This window comes from Podarcis cretensis (genome assembly GCF_951804945.1).
Source record: "Podarcis cretensis genome assembly, chromosome: 1".
NCBI lineage: Eukaryota > Metazoa > Chordata > Lepidosauria > Squamata > Lacertidae > Podarcis > Podarcis cretensis.
In genome coordinates, this window is record NC_137170.1 from 77828173 (window position 1) to 77845148 (window position 16976).

Here is a 16976-nt window from a genome sequence, read left to right on the forward strand (position 1 = left end):
AATAAGCGGGGCGGGGCTAGTGACGTTAATAACGGCCCATTAAAGCAAAACGTTTCTAAAATATTCAGCCGCCCCTGCGGAGCCGTTTCTGTCATTCGGCACATCCTCGGCAACGGGCCCCAGATACTAAAGAAATCCGTCTGGGCGCGCACGCGCCTTAGACGGCAGCAGGCTCAGGGATTTCCATCGTGTGCGGCGAAAAGGGGATGAGAGGATAAAGGATGAGAGGCGCGCGACGGCGGCAGTTTGAGAACGGAACCTCCTCTGGCCTGCGCCTGCGCGTGATCACGTAACGGTTCTTACGGCGGCGTCTACTGAGGGTGAGGGGTGGGGTGGGATCCTCCAGGCGCACGCGCAGTGCCGGATAGCGGTGGACTGGGGGCGTGGCCAGACGGTAAGGAAGGGGGAATCAGCTGACTCTGCCGCGTCGGATTGAGGGACGTTTCATCGGCGGAAGGAGGGACGACCACCCGGGTTTGAGGGAGGTGCCATGGCGACCACTGTTAGCACTCAGAGGGGCCCGGTGAGTACTGGCCGCTGCTGTGACAGTCGACGCGTCCCCCGGGCCCACGACCCGCTCCCCGCTCCTGACTCCGGGACCTTCTCCTCGAGGGTGTGGCGGGGGGGCCGAGGAGGCGCCCCTGTTTGCCCCACGGAGGGTTAGGCCGGCGGGTTCCGTTTACCTGCGTGGGCCGAGAGGGCCCCCTCAGCTCCCTTCAGGGCGGAGGAATGGGGCGGACCATGTGTCTTCTTCATTTCCCTCCGCCCGTCCGCACCTTGTGACACGCGCGAAAATGGTCTTGCCCCGTCGTCATGCCTCTTTCCTCGCTCTTTCCCTCCTCTTCCTCCGCCTCCGTCTTAACCACGTCGGGTAAGTGGGCGAGCGAGGGAAGGGAATGCGAGAAACAGCCAGGCCGAACTAAGGAAAGCCCGTTTTAAAAGAAGAGGACGGTTTTCCGTCATTCCTCACATCGGTATGTAATTCTGTCCTTGGCAGTGTAGTGTGTAAGCTGCAAATAGGAGCTTCTCTCGGCTGGGGGGCGCGTATTTGCAAAAACGAGACTTGCACAAACTTTGGTACGTATTTGAAATCCACGCTTTCCCCCCTCTTGACCTAAAAGAGCTGAGAAAGTCCTAGCGCAGCGTACCGGCTTTTTAAACAAAGAGTGGCTTCGTGGAAGGCTCCAAAAGAGTCTATGTTATGTTTATGAATGTAGGTCTGTATTTGTGCAAAAGGACACGTGGATTTCGCTGTAAGGGAGCTTTATTTATTCTGAAATACACGTCAGTAGTGGATGAGCATTCTGAAAGCTTGTGTTATAAGGTCTGCATACCGGTACTGGCTTTCCCCTTTGCAGAAGATTTAACACAAACATATTAAGTACTACCAATTGCAAATTATAGTCGTCCTTCTTAAAAAAGAAAAGTAACCAGGAAGAAGGGTTTAACATTCAAACGTTTTAAATAAATACATAATAAATTAAGTTTAAAAAAGCATTTTTGAAGAAGTCTTGGCCTGTAACCTATAGGACATTTCGTTACATAGTGAATACATAGTATGTGAATTGGCCTTTGCCCATGTACACAATGAAGTACTTCTAACTTTCACTTCCACAGGCATTTCAGAAGTTGTGGCTTGACAAAATACTTAAGATGATAGAGGCTAGTCAGCCATCTTCTGTTTTCTATCAGTCTTGTTTTCTTGTAGATCTCTGATTTGCTCCTTGATTTTCTTTCTAATTCTTTTCTGTGCCCGGGAGTTAGCACTAAAGGGGCTTGTATTTGCATGTTGGCTAATTTGACATTTTTGAAATTACAGGGAATTATATACAAATGAAGTGCAAATAAAATCACATAGTACGGGTTATACAGCAATACATACATATATTCTTCAGGGGTGTTTGTGAGAATACAGCATTTTAGTATTTTTATTTTTTCCAGTGATATCAGTATTGTTATTGTCTGGAGCCAAAATAATCTTTTAATAATCCCTCCCACTTTGTATTTTTTTCCTTGCTGAGTAGAAGACCTGCTTGCCTTGCATTTCCTCTCCACTATTCAAACCATTGTATTTAGTCTCCTTGGATTACTTGATTCTGTATTTGATACAAAAAATTCTAAGGCTCTTGTCTGGATCATATTTTCATGTCTTGACAGATTTTTGGTGCAGAGGGAGACTTGAGACAGTGATGCATAAGCATTCTATTCTGCCAGGTGGCTGCAGTGCCAAAACAAGTACTGCCAGTTCCTCCTATATTTTAGAAGGCAGTTTCTAGAAGTGTAGTGTAACCACATAGCCACTGAAGGATGCTAAAGAGCTAAGTTTTTCTTTTCATTACAAAGCTGTGATGGTGTCTTCTGCCCTAGAGGAAATCTGTATTTAAAAGGTGGTGTATTACTGACAGTTCACATATATGGAATTCCAACACATTATTTGGGCTACTCTGGCCACAGTTTTACATTTTTCTTATTGTTTTAATAAAAAAAATTATTAATTTTTTAAAATGCCAAAACTGAAATCTTACCAGTGTACTGTGTACAGACAACTGTATAGGGTCAGATTTGCCTGCGGGTCATCTCCCTTGATGAATTATTTCTTGGTATCAACAGTAGTAGCCATTCAAATACTTTGTCAAGAACTGAGCTGTAAATGTGATGGGTTTAAACAATTTCTGTTCACAGTAGTTGAACTTGAAGAGGAAAGAAGGTCTATAAGTCCGTCTGTCCCTGATCAGCTCATGCAGGCTTCTCCTTACAAACAGATAACTGTAGACAATTTTGGCAGCAAATAGCCCCAGATGAAGGATAGCCAATCTGCATTTTTAGGGGTTGCTTTGTTCTCTACACTTTAGTCTGAAGGCCAGAACTATTTGACCCATTACAGATAGAATTGGCAGAAAGGCCTTTGTAGATACATCCTTGTAGAGTATTAGACCTGTTAATTTTTGGAAGGCTGATGAATGACTGCTTCCTCCTAGATTACATCAAAACGCAGGTTAGCAGTGACCCATTGCTTTTCCAGAATGTGCATGATAGTGCTGCAATGTAAACTTTGCGGAAAGCAATATATTGTATTCATGACAGTTTCTTCCTTTGTGCATGCTTCCACTTAAGAGAAAACAATCTCTTAACACATTTTCACTAAAACTTAATATAGCATTCCAGGGCACAAATACAGTTGCTTCCACCACTAGTATTACTGTCTACACCTGTTCTTGATGACCCACCCTCAGTTTAAAATTCCTTACCATGCCCCAAATCCTATTGCGTTCAGTGAGATTCATATATTGAGTATATACTGTCAAATGCACAAGCCAAAGCGCACATTGGAAACAATGACTCAAATTACAAGCTGTGGCTAAGTTCATAATAGTTTTGGTTTACAATCTCTCAGTATTACTTCATGGATGTTATCTTGTCTCTTGAAAATGTCATTAGTGTGAGAAGCAAACACTAAGGTGATTGAGCAGGTGGTTGCTGAACAACTCCAAGCGTGCCTGGAGGATGTGGACCATTTGGATCCCTTCCAGTCTGGATTCAGGACTCATTATGGGACTGGAACTGCCTTGGTCGCGCTGGTCGATAATCTCTGACGGGCCCCCAGGCTAGGGACAGAGGTGAAAGCTGTTTCCTAGTTCTGCTGGATCTCTCAGTGGCCTTTGATACCATCGGCCATGACATAAAAATAAACTTTGCCCTGTTGTTTAAGCCTCTTTCCTCCCATCTCCCCTTCTGTGTCTGCATCTCCCTTGTGTCTGTCTCCCTTCTCATCTCTATATACTGTAGTTCCATCCTTACTTAAGACATTGTGATATCTCAAAATCACAGTGTTTATCTGGTGATATATCATGATACTGAAAAGCAGATATCACCCAGCCCTACTTTTTACACAGGTTATTTTTTAATTTTTGTTTTAATAAATAATGTGAATAGTCTGGCCATCTTTTAAAAATCTTGTTCTTGGCTAGGGGGGCAGTGTTTTGAGTTCTGTTTTGTTTTTGTACCTCCCTTTCTTTACATCATAACTTTGTGTTTCAGTTTTTACCTTCTTTATTGTGCGCCATCCTGAGTATGCTGTGGGATGACCTGCAAATGTAATAAAAATGCTATTTTATAGAATTTGAATTGGTGCCATTTCAGAAGGTGTAAAGTATGATACATCTGATCATAGCAGCTCCTTTTATTTATTTATTTTTTAAATGATATTTATTAGAAGTTTCAAAAATTACAGAGAAAGGAAAAAGAAGAAAACAACAACAAAAGAAAATTTTCAAAACATATGTAACAATACATAAAAGAGGGAAAAAAGAAAAAAGAATACATAAAAATCAATACAATAACAATAAAAACACAATATTCCATATCTTTATCTTTCATTAACTTGTTTCATCGACCTCCTCACACCTCCCTTTTTGTATTCTAGTTTAGTTATTTATTTCAGCAAATTCTTTCCATCCTTCTCAATTTTTTTTTAAATAGTTTGTCTTAACAGACTAACCTATTAATTAACTCAACAAATCCTTTCCATCTTTCACTATATTCTGTCATTCAGTTTACCTTGGTTTATTTTAACCTTATCTTCCCCAAAATACCTTAAGACTTAAAACTTAATATTTATTTATACATAATTCCTTATAACATTTCTGCTAAAGCCAAATATTTTCATTCCAACATTTTTCCTAATACTCATTAATTTTACACTAATTCCCAAAATAAATTTTTAAAAGTTTTCTTCCAATCTTCCTCTAGCGTCTCTTCTTCCTGGTCTCGGGTTATGTCAGTCCTTACTGTCCATTCCATCTAGTCCATCAACCTGGTAATCTTATATCCGAAGCTCTTAAGTCTTTTCCATGTCCCTTCTGCAGGTCTTCTTCTTATTTGTACTTGCACTTTACCTTGTCTTTTGTAGATCTCTTTCTTAATTTCTTTCCTTTCTCATTGAGGAGTAGGTCTCGGGGATGTTCCAACTCAAAAATATCTCCATCTCTCCTCAGCAGATCGGCCCATTCCCCACAGTCCCATTCCCCACAGTCAACAGTGTAGTCCAGAAAATATTTAAAAACATGTTTCAAAGTCCCTCCAAACTTAAGGGGCCCCACAACTCCAGACCCCCCCTGGCCCGCTCCAGATTCAACAACAACGGCTTATGCTCCTGTAGGGCTTCGGGCTTCTCCATTTGTATTACTTGAGGTTCAACAGCAGCCTCCTCCATTATCTTCTGCGTTTGCACTTGCTCTATCAAAACAGATTCCTGAGTTGGCTCCCATAGCAGCTCCTTTTAAAACCAGTAGTGCAGCTACAGTGACAGCAAAGGTTTATACTCAATTATCTGGGAGAAATAAGCCAGAGTTCAGTGGGGGTTGCATTCAAATAAGTGTGAGGTTTTAGCTTTATTGCTTGCAAAATTACCACCGGAAAGTGATGGACAACTGAATAATGCATAAACGAATGAGGCATGCCTCAGTATGAGTAAGTCTTGAGATTTGCATTGACTTAACACTAACTGGAAGATTCCATTTTATATCCTTTCAAAGCATCACTGGGGGAATTTAATAAAACCTTATTGAACATGTACCGTAGTTTTCGCTCCAAAACACGCACTTTTTTGCTCCTAGAAAGTAAGGGAAAATGCCTGTGCGTGTTAAGGAGCGAATGCACGGATCGGAGCCATGGCTGCCGTCAGTCAAGCAAAGCGGGAGCCGCTTACACACTCTACGAGGCTCTCGCTTTGCTTGCTTTAAAGCGACCTGGAGCCGGGGAGGAGGGAGGGAAGGAGAGCCATGGCAGCAAAGCGGGCAGCAGCCGCTTACACGGGAGGAGGGACAGACGCTAGCAAAGGTCGGTGCGCTCTCTAAACAGAGCAATGAGGCTGCAGAGGGACGGCAGGAAAGATAAAATTTAAGCAACCAGCAGCAAAATAAAACCAACCTCGAGCTCTGAGCCACACAGTGAAAATCAGGAAGTTAAAAAAAAAAGGCTGGGGATGAGGGAGAGGGGAAAACTTCGCAAATCCCCGCGTCTCAGCTGATCCGCTGGGAGGGAGCAGCTTGTTTTCAGGCAGGATAGATTCGAGCATTGTCTGGGTCTTAGTGCCCCTACCACTTTATTGTGCTCCATTCTATTGCTGCTGGTGGCTGCTTATCACTCAGGCTACAAGGAGGAGCGCTTTTACACAGCTAATGGTGAATCCCCTGCAATCCAAGTCCTCCTCACTTGCTCAAATCTATTCTGCCTCAAAACAAGGAACGGAAGGAAAAGGCTGCAAACTGTTAAATGGAAAAAAACCCAGGCACAGGGCAAGTACCTTAAGTATACCTTTAAAGCAACAGTGCTCTTTCCCTCCCTCCTCCCCGCTCAGCTCGCCGAAAAGCTCCTTCTCCACGAGTGCTCCTTGTCCCTTGAGTGCTTTTCCTTCCCTCCCCACTTAAAACGTGGTTACAAAGCATGGATCCTCAGGATTTTTGCATTGGGCTACCCCAAACTCACCATCAGATCACATGTCTGTGGCCACAGCATGAACCATAAAAATCATGCACCCACTGTTTCATTCAGAATATTTTTTTCTTGTTTTCCTCCTCTAAAAACTACGTGTGTGTTATGGTCAGATGCGTGTTATAGAGCGAAAAATACGGTAAGTCTATTCTTTCTTAACTGGAGGAAGGTATTTGCTATTCCTATGAACAATACACTAAATCAACTCAGAATTACCTTAACAGCACAATCCTATGCATGTCTACACAGAAATAAGTCTTAGTGAATTAAATGGGACTTACTCCCAAAAGTGTGTAAAGGATTGCAGACTAAATCGCTAGTCCAGTGTTTTTCAACCAGTGTGCCATGGCACTCTGGGATGCCTTGAATGATGGTCAGAGGTGTTGCGAGCAACACTGGCCTCTTTCCCTCTTTCCTTCCCTCTGATGCCCTCTTGTGTCTCTGCCTCCCAAAGGCTTGCACAGCTGTTTGTTGCAGCAGCCCTGACTACAAGCTCCACGGGTTAATGGTGCCTCTGGGGCTGGCTGCCAGGAGCTGAGGCGGCCTCGGAGTAAGCAGGCAAGTGGGCAAGGAAGCCCAACCAGCTAGCCTACCAGCCCTTGCTGTTGGGAATGGACAGACAAGTGGGAGACAGGCAGGCACTGTGCTGGCCTTTTTTTTTTTGCTGTGTGAAAGGCCTGCCTTGGAGCTGAGTGCCTGGTGCTGAAGGGGAGCCTTTCTGCCACGCAGGTCTGGCAGCACCCGTTGCTGCCTCCCAAGGTAAGGTGTTGGCCAGTCTCTGGTTGGGGTGGGGGCAGCTCAGAGACCAAGGGAAGAGGAGAGGAAGCTGAGGGAACATTCCACAAGGTAGGCTGTTTGAAAAATGATGAAAGGCTGATAGCTCTCCAGGCAAGGGGTGACATAACTGGGCTCCCGAGCCCCACAAGGGTGCCGCAGAAAGAATGTACTTGGTAAAGGGAGCCGTGAACTCAAAAAGGTTGAAAACCTCTGCTCTAGTCAATTGGCTAACCTTCACTTGCATTTGACCTTAATCTTGTGCCACCTTCCAATATGGATATATAGCATTAATTTATTTTTGGACCATCTACTCCACCCCACCTGAACTTCACAGGATTTCAGTAGGCAAGGGATGGGGAGACCTATCCAGAATTGTTTAGAATATTCATACCAAAATAACTGCTATGCATTCTTCTTCAAGATTAGATTACCTGCTTCATTCAGGTATCTTCCATTTACTTCTTGGTTGCCCATCAAATGGCCTAATGACATTGCAGAAAAAGCTTCTCCCACCTCCATTTTTTCTCTTGATCATTTGACAAAAGCATGAGAGGCCTCCTTCATAAATAATACATAACATTTGCATAGTGTTCCTTGTGTTCATAGCACTTCATATGCATTATCTAGTTATCCTTACAACGGGTAAGTCACTGTAATCATCCCTACCATATTGTAGGGTGGGAGAGGGACTTCTCCTGGGATCATATCCAATCCTTAGCCCATCTACACTCTAGGTCAGGCATAGGCAAACTTGGCCCTCCAGATGTATTTGGCCTACAACTCCCATCATCCCTACCTAACAGGACCAGTGGTCAGGGATGATGGGAGTTATAGTTCCAAAACATCTGGAGGGTCGAGTTTGCCTATGCCTGCTCTAGATTCTAGTCTAGACAGTTCATAGCAGAGGTAAGGCTTTATTGAGTGGCCTGTAGGGATGGAGTTCACAATTATGTACCCTTTTGTGCATTTTCTCATGGTGTTGTTGCATACACTGTTAGTTCTGGTCCTCAACTCATAAAATATACATCAGCTCAACCTGCACTTGTATTTTGTGAAAAGGACATAATTGACTTCAAGAACTCCTTCAAATTTTTCTATTTGTATTTCCTACTGTTGATCATTGCCCACTATTACTAAGTATCCATTGGCGTGCCCCTGGGGGTATTGTAATTTGTTTGTCTTGTATCTTTGTTCTTATTTTGGTGAAATGCCAATAGAGCAGCACTCCTGTCTCTTTCAGACCACACCAAATTGGGAGGGATAGCTATTGCCACAGAATAGGGATTCACGATTGCTATAACAAATTGGAGAACTGGGCCAAAACTAACAAAATGAATTTCAGTAGGGACAAATGTAAGGCCCTACACTTTGGCAGATTGCCTGTGGGGAGTCCCTTCCAAATCTACAATTCTGTGATTCTATTATTTTATAGTTTTCACACTTAAAATCAAGTGTACCTGTCTAGGCTTGTTTATAGTACAGTATAAGCTGTTCTGTTTTGGTAACAGGGATGGGATATGAATTTCTTGTTGATACCCTTGTGGATTGTGAAGTATCTTCGCTTACATCCTTTAGCCTTGTAGTGATTTAGTTTCTAGCAGTGAGCAAGAGAATTACTTTGTTTACTTGCAGACTGTTACATTATTTGTTCTAACTCAACCACTGTAACTATAACTTCAGCTTTCATTTTGAAAGCAATTTAAAATGTATCCTGTACTCAGAGAAAGTAGTGAAATTTGTCCCCAAATGCCATAAATTAAATCAAACATTGAAACCCCCAATAAATGTCAGACACTTTTGTAGCCTGGGGGCCTTTGCAAAATCTGTTGCATCTCTTCTGTAGCATAGATAATGTCTTAATGGACAAAAAGCATATCTTAAGATATCAAAAAGGTAAAGCAAATTGTTGTACTGGAAACTTCACTGCCCTAAGCCTTATTCTTTATGTAACTAATGCATTTGAAGTAAATCTAGAGAATATTCATATATTTCACATACACATAGTTTGAACCTTAGGACCAGTTCGCACAGGACAGTCAGTTTTGGAGTGTATAGGACTTCCTTCAGGCTATGGTGGGCTTGCAGAGAGGGTGCTGTTTGCCTTAGCTGGTACCTTCTCATAGCTGTACATGCAGCCACCAGTGATGGTGCTTTAGCAACTGCCACCTTCAAGGAAATAACAATGTCAATACAAGGTATTCATTCATTCAAATGATATTCCTGTGCAAGTGTAGCATTTCACTTCATGTTAGCTCTTAGTTTTTCTCATTTTGTTTTATTGTTGTGGTTATTATTTATTCAATTTGTATACTGCACTTCATCTGAAGATCCCAGGGCAGTTCACAACAGAAAATCAAAAAAATGAGAATACCAGAAACATATTAAAACAAAAACCAAACCAAGAACTCCCCTTCCCACAAACACATATAAAAAGCCATGGAATGTAGGCGTTCTGGACAAGTGGAATAGACCACAGCAGCTCCCCCTCCTCGACCCTCAAGTCTGCCCTGATGCTGCACTGACTATCCAGGTAGGCACAGCTGCATGAGACCAACTCAACTCTGCTCACCCACGCAGGTCACAGTCATACAGACCAGATCAGCCTCCTCATCCACAGTCAAATCATGTATAAATGAGATCTTACTCAGTTGACCTGGCATTCAGCAACAGCAGCTGCAGACCTGAGGACTGACTGAGAGGACAACTCCCCTGGTTAGAAGAGGGGACTGGCACATGGCACAGTCACTAACTGCCACGTGTCTATTACCTAGCCTGTCCTGTCTCCCACAACCCCTACCCTGAACCACTGTGATTGCCCCCCCCCCGCCCCATTCTTCCCAACTAATCTCTTCCCAGGCACATCCCATGTCTTTCAGTTAAAAGCGACAAAAACCCAAATTTAAACTGAGTTAAAAAGTAGTTGAAAACCATTTAAAACAACTTGAGTAATAATAATAACAACAAGACCCACTAAGCAATACCCAACCCAAGAGCCCATTCAGGTGTCTCAGCTTTTGTACTGCAGTTAGTCTGGGCCATACCCTCCTAGGCTTGGCAGAAGAGGCCTGCAAGGCAAGGAGCAGTTCCCCCAAGACCCACAGCCAATATGGCCTTTGAAGGTATATTGCCTTCAAAGGCAGTTAATCCGACAACCATTTTTCCTCTACTGTAATGATACTTTTCCCCATTGCTAGGCAAGGACAGTCTGCTTTGGAAATGCATTGTGTGGGAGTTCAGAATTCTTTGAGATCAGTTTGCTTATCTGTAATGGCACTATACTATTTCATGTGGAGTTTAGCTTATTTCAAAAAGTATGTGGGGGTTGACAGTGCAAAACTACCCATAAAAAGGCTTATTTTAGAAGAAATAATATGGTCAAAAGATTTTTAAAAATCTTGTACAGTACGTTTAAATGACAAGACTATGTTTGCACTTCTCTGCAGCTGTGAGTGAATAAATAGTTGAGCTTTGCGGTTCTCATGAACTGGCTCTAATTAGCATACCAAACAGATTTTGAGATGGATATACTCCTTTACGTGCCTTTCTAAACTGTTCTTAAAATAAATACTTGTAGTTTGTGGCTTCATTAACAATCTAACAATTACATGTATTACAGATAACCCAGTTCAACAAACGTAAGAGATGGAAATACATACAAGATGTTCCTAGTTCTAACTAATAGGTGAGGGAAATGCCTTTCATGTAAATGACAGCACAAATGCTATTTTTACAACTCAAGTGACATAGCTTTGAAAAAAACATAGTTCCCTCATGCATTTAAAGTATGAGATTGGAGACATCCAACGCAGACTGCAGGTTTGGAGCCTTAGTACTAATCTATAAATGTCTACTCCGAACCCTACATTCACCAATTGGAGCCGGGTGCAGATTTGTGGCAGGGTGGGGGACATACACTTAGAACTGAGCTAGAGTGTATCGAAGCCCATTCTCAGTCAAGGAAGTTGTTTTTAGTAGCAAAACTGAGCCATTACACATAAAAATCCATTCCTAGTTTCTCCTCCTCCTTGCCCAAGATTTCTTCACTTCGGCAAACAAATTTAAGGGGGTTCCTTTTTTGTTGCAGTTGTTTAAAGTGATGGGAGATTAAGCTTTTATACTTACGCTGCCAGTCACCCACATGTTAGGTAATAGAGCCTCATCTATCTTCTGCCCACCTTGATATAAGGTGCTGCTTTCAGTTCTCTGCAATTTTCAGAGAACTCTGGGGAATCTCTCTGCTGCTGTGCGCCCTGCTGTGCCAGAGGGACAGGGACAGTTTCGCCTGGGGAGTAGATTTATGGAGGCTTAAACTGAAAAGACTTGTAAAGTCTGCTTTTCTAGTTTTTATCTCTGTGCGTTGCTAGACAGGTGCACTCTGTATAATCCCTGCTGCTTTTTGGTTGAAGTTACTGTTTGGTGTTTTGTTTTTTTAAGCATGTATGCATGCTTCAGTTGGAGCTTAGAAAAAACTTGGCTTGAAAGCTCTTTAAAAACAAAGTTCATTGCTCATATTTAGAACTTCAAAAAAATATCCTGCTGTGCTCTTGTGTTCAGCTAGTGGAGTGAGAAGGCACTCAGCTTTTTAGGATAATAAGTAAATTGTAAGCTTAGAAAATAGTAGAGGTATGTGGCTCGGGGGATGTATTAGTAGTCTGTGTTACAGGCACATTCAATAAGTATTAATAGGATTTATATTTTACATAATACTAGCATTGCAGTTGGGGCACTCAATCCAATAAACAGAACCCTCTCAAAATACAGAATAGGGTGGTTTTGAGATAATAAGGAAAGAGTTGTAGTGTAGAGAAGAGGACTTCTTTTGTGCATCATAGATCCGGTTTTGAATGTGTGCACAAACAATCAGTATGAAAACAGTTTGGATCATAATACAAGTTAACTAAAGCAACTTTACAGAAGCATATTTTCCTACCTGTTCTATCCTACCCCCATCCCCAACCTGGGCAGCCATCTGGGTAATGGTGGTTGGGGCTGAAGAGGTGCTATTCAGGAAGGATGGTCCAAATCAGATAGAAGTTTGCCTGATTTTGGACAATTTCCCCCTCCTTCAGCAGCCTCCTTCAATTAACTTAACATTAGGCTGTTTAGGATCCAAGCTTTTGTTGTTGTCTTGAATGATCTTACTGTGTTCAGATATCATGTTTCTTTAGTGTTATGCAAAAACAAGTGAAAGTTTTATAAAACAAGTGAAAGTTTTATAAATAAATAAATAAATAAATAAAGGATTCTCCTAAGTTGTATCCTATATCAGTTGCCAAATTCAGAAGATTCAGTTTTGGTTATAATCAAAGATATTGTGATGTTCAGATTTTGTGCACTTTAACAGTAGCCCATTATTATCATTAAAAATATGCTTATATACCACTTCATGTCACAAGTGACTTCAAAGCTATTAACAGTTTAAAAAACATTATAAATCACAGAACAACATTAAGGGAGCAGTAAAAGAAAGAATCGAACCTTAAACCAGTTACATAATGTTGACAACACTCCACTTACTTTATTTATCCTATAATATAAGTTAGTATCACCCCAAGCTTGCTGGTAAGGAACAGAGATGGAGAGATAGTGACTTGCCTAAAGGTAATTGCAGGGGTAAAATTTGATCCAAAGGTTACCTCATAGCTCAGGGAGCTATGCAGTTGTGGTGTCCTGCTTCCAGAATGGACTTAAGCTTGCACAAACTTCTTCACCCTGCAGCCGTCAGCAACCCCCCAACCAACATTTTGCTGGCACAATATTGGTTTCCACCCTTTGTCTCTTACCCAGTGTACTGTACCAACTCTATAGCACTGTGTACTTTTTGGGCCTTTTGTTGAATTCCTGGTTCTCATTTTTGATAGGGTCCGTCCCCCACCTTTTAATATGGATCTTTACTTTTTCCATTGTATTTTTATAATTGTAAATTAATTATGTTATACATTGTCAATATTGAAGAATCTTAACTTTGATAGACTTTTGTGGTACAACTTCCAAACCGCAGTTTTTGACAAACAGCATCTAGTCTATGAATCTTATGTAGAAGCCAATTTCTTAAGTTGGCTAGCTTGCTTTTGCTTATTAGGAAAATCAGTGTGTGTGTTAAAGACTATTTGGACTGCTGGACGGGGGTAACACCATTGGTATTACCATTTTTTGATGGAATTAAAAACTTGGTGGATCAGAGAAATGCTGTGGACATAGTGTATCTTGATTTCAGTAAGGCTTTTGAAGTCCCCCATGATATTCTTGTGAGGAAGCTGGTAAAATGTGGGTTGAACAAGGTAACTGTTAGGTGGATTTATAGCTGGTTGACTGACCAAACCCAAAGAGAACTCATTAATGGTTCCTCGTCATCCTGGAAAAAAGTGAAAAGTGGGGTGCTGCAGCATTCTGTCCTGGGTCTGTTGTTCAACTTGGATGAAGGAATTGAGGGGATGCTCATCAAATTTGCTGATGACACTAAACTGGGAAGGGTAGCTAAAGCAGCAGAAGACAGAATCAGAATTCAAAATGACCTTAACAGATTGGAGAACTGAGCGCAAGCTAACAAAATGAATTTCAGTAGGGACAGATGTAACTTTGGACGGAAGAACCAGATGCACTAATATAGGATGGGGGACACCTGGCTTACTAGCAGTACATGTGAAAAGGATCTAGGGGTCTTGGTGGACCACAAGCTTAACATGGGTCAATAGTGTGATGCAGCAGCAAAAAAAGCTAATGCTGTTCTGGGCTGCATCAACAGAAGTATAGTGTCCAGATCAAGGGAAGTAATAGTACCACTGCATTCTGCCTTAGTCAGACCACACTTGGAATACTGTGTCCAGTTCTGGGCACCACAATTTAAGAAGGATGTTGACAAGCTGGAACATGTACAGACGAGGGCAACCAAGATGATCAAGGGTCTGGAAACTAAACCTTATGAGAAACACTTGAAGGAGCTGGGTATGTTTAGCCTGAAAAAGAGGAGACTAAGAGGAGATATGATAGCCATGTTCAAATAGCTTAAGGGCTGTCACATGAAGGGGGATCATGCTTGTTTTCTCCTGCTCAGGAAGGTAGGACTCGAACCAATGGCTTCAAGTTGCATGAAAGGAGATTCTGACTAAACATTCTGAGAAACTTTCTGACACTAAGAGCTGTTCATCGGTGGAACAGACTCCCACGAGAGGTGGTGGACTCTCCTTCCTTGGAGGTTTTTAAACAGAGATTGGATGGCCATCTGTCATGGATGCTTTAGCTGAGATTCCTGCATTGCAGGGAGTTGGACTAGATGTCCCTTGATGTCCCTTCCAACTCTAAGATTCTGTGATAGTTGTGACCTATAATTTGTTTTTCTGCCTTGTGTGTAAAACCAATTGAGAGTGCATTTCATTCTGGTTCTCAAGCATAAATATAAGTTTCCCTCCTGCATACTGCTTAAATGTCTGTGCAGTATCGTACAGAGGTTTTACAAGTTACTTCTGTCCTCTCTCTGAAACTGAACTGAGAGGTGCGTAACATGAAACAAAGGATGAAAGTGTTTTTAAAGTAGACTTTTCTGCAGAGCAAATGATCATATAGAGCAATTTGGACTTGTTATTTATATAACTTAAGGTGATAATTTTGGTATACTGTGTAACTAAGATAAGACTGTCTTATTTTACAAGTTTGTAACCAGGATAGGTCTTTCCTTACACAACTTTACAATATGTTTTAAAAAATAAACGTTCATTTTATTTTAAATTGATAGACATTTTTCTTCATCTTTAGTTTCTTCATCATTAGTTTTCTTCATCAGATTTTTCATTAGATTTTTCTTCATCATTAGTTTCTAGTCTGAAGCATTTGCATATTGTAGGACAATATTCTTATTTAGCAGAATCATCAGAAAACAAGATGTTCTAGATCCAGCTGTTTGGCAGGCAGTAAAGAGTGATACGGAGTTAATGCAGGACAATTTGTCAGTGGTCTGTTTCCAAGAATGATTCAAAGTGGTGATTTTAACTTTTAAAGCCCAAGGAGCTTGAGGCCTGGATATCTTAAGTACCAATCCCCCCCTCCCCCCACAAACCTCCCCATACATTAAGATCTGTCTTGGAGGCTCTTCTCTGGATACCATAGGTAAGAGAGATGGTGACTGGAGATATGGTCATTTCAGTAGTGCTGTCCTGACTTTTGATTTTGTCCTTGGTGAAGGTTTATTTAGCACAGGAAAACTCCTTTCCTGGTTATGATGTTTGCAGTTCTTGCATTATGTCTTATTTTGTTATTGTGTTCTAAACTGATTTTACTGCTTGCGAATTTTAGTGGTTTTGTAAATGAGTTGCTCTGGGAATTCTCTGGATTAAAAAATACGTATGTTCAGATAAACTTTAGTTTTTCAGACAATTTTCTAGGGACAATGAAAGGCATACTAGTAATGGATGAGGAATTCAATACTATGCTGCTAGTGATATAGTTGGTCATAGTGTCAGTGTTAGCTGCCAGGGGGAAGTTGAGGAAAATCACTTGCAAAAATGTTTCCTTTTAAAGGCAAGAATGCTTTTTCCATTACAGAATCCACAACATATTGAGATGTCTTTGTATGTTACTTGGGGGGTTTTCATGCTTAGCTGTGATATTCTTGATACTCTTGAAGGAGCCCTAAACTAGTCTTTGTAGGACAGCAGTATTCCTCCTCTTGAAACTTCTTCAGTGCATTTCAGCTCCTACCAGCTGCATTTAATTTTGCTGCGGTCCGGAGGCAGAAGCAGGAGCTGCTGCTTCTGCTAATTAAATTTTGTGTTAACTCCTACACTTCAAAGATGTTATCTTGGAGAACATGAGTAGCTCTCTGCCATATTAAAAAACTGTAGCCCAAGGCCTATATATCCCTGGAAATGATGCTATTTATGAAGACATGTATTTGAGTTGAGCATTCTAGGGTAGGGTTGCCATATTTCAGAAAGTAAAAACCAGGGCACTGAAGGTTGTTGAGCTTGCCTGTTACGATTGTCTTTTGTTAGAATCCCTAACATGTTACCTCATTTAGTATAGCAAAAGACTGCTACAGTGTTAATATAGGCTTTACCTATGATCTACAGTTTTAGAACTCTTTGCATTGTGGAATATTAAATAAACACAGTTTTCTACCTTTCCTTTATGTTAGAGAGCCAGTGTGGTGTAGTGGTTAGGAGCGGTAGTCTTGTAATCTGGGGAACCGGTTTCGCGTCTCCGCTCCTCCACATGCAGCTGCTGGGTGACCTTGGGCCAGTCACACTTCTTTGAAGTCTCTCAGCCCCACTCACCTCACAGAGTGTTTGTTGTGGGGGAGGAAGGGAAAGGAGAATGTTAGCCGCTTTGAGACTCCTTAAAGGGAGTGAAAGGCGGGATATCAAATCCAAACTCCTCTTCTTCTTAAGAATCTTGAATTTCATAAATGTTGGTATGCCAATGAGCAGGAGTTGTTGTTGTTGTTGTTTAGTTGTTTAGTCGTGTCCGACTCTTCGTGACCCCATGGACCAGAGAACGCCAGGCACTCCTGTCCTCCACTGCCCCCCGCAGCTTGGTCAGACTCATGCTGGTAACCTCGAAAACACTATCCAACCATCTCGTCCTCTGTCGCCCCCTTCTCCTTGTGCCCTCCATCTTTCCCAACATCAGGGTCTTCTCCAGGGAGTCTTCTCTTCTCATCAGGTGGCCAAAGTACTGGAGCCTCAGCTTCACAATCTGTCCTTCCAGTGAGC

General features: G+C 41.8%; 1 protein-coding gene across 4 annotated transcripts in view; it reads left to right on the plus strand.

The window, feature by feature from the left end:
* Window positions 1-22: 22 nt before the first annotated feature.
* TOLLIP (toll interacting protein) overlaps window positions 23-16976 on the plus strand; it is a 37871-nt gene continuing 20917 nt past the window's right edge. Inside the window, exon 1 of one of the 4 annotated variants that reach the window (XM_079986716.1) lies at window positions 23-320. Coding sequence is in view for 2 of the 4 variants with exons in the window: in XM_079986713.1 (XP_079842839.1) it covers window positions 491-523 (33 nt within the window). In the remaining 2 variants the exon portion in view is untranslated. Of the gene's footprint in view, window positions 321-346; window positions 524-823; window positions 975-16976 lie in introns of those variants that run through there. The other 3 variants (XM_079986713.1, XM_079986714.1, XM_079986715.1) reach the window with 3 other exon arrangements.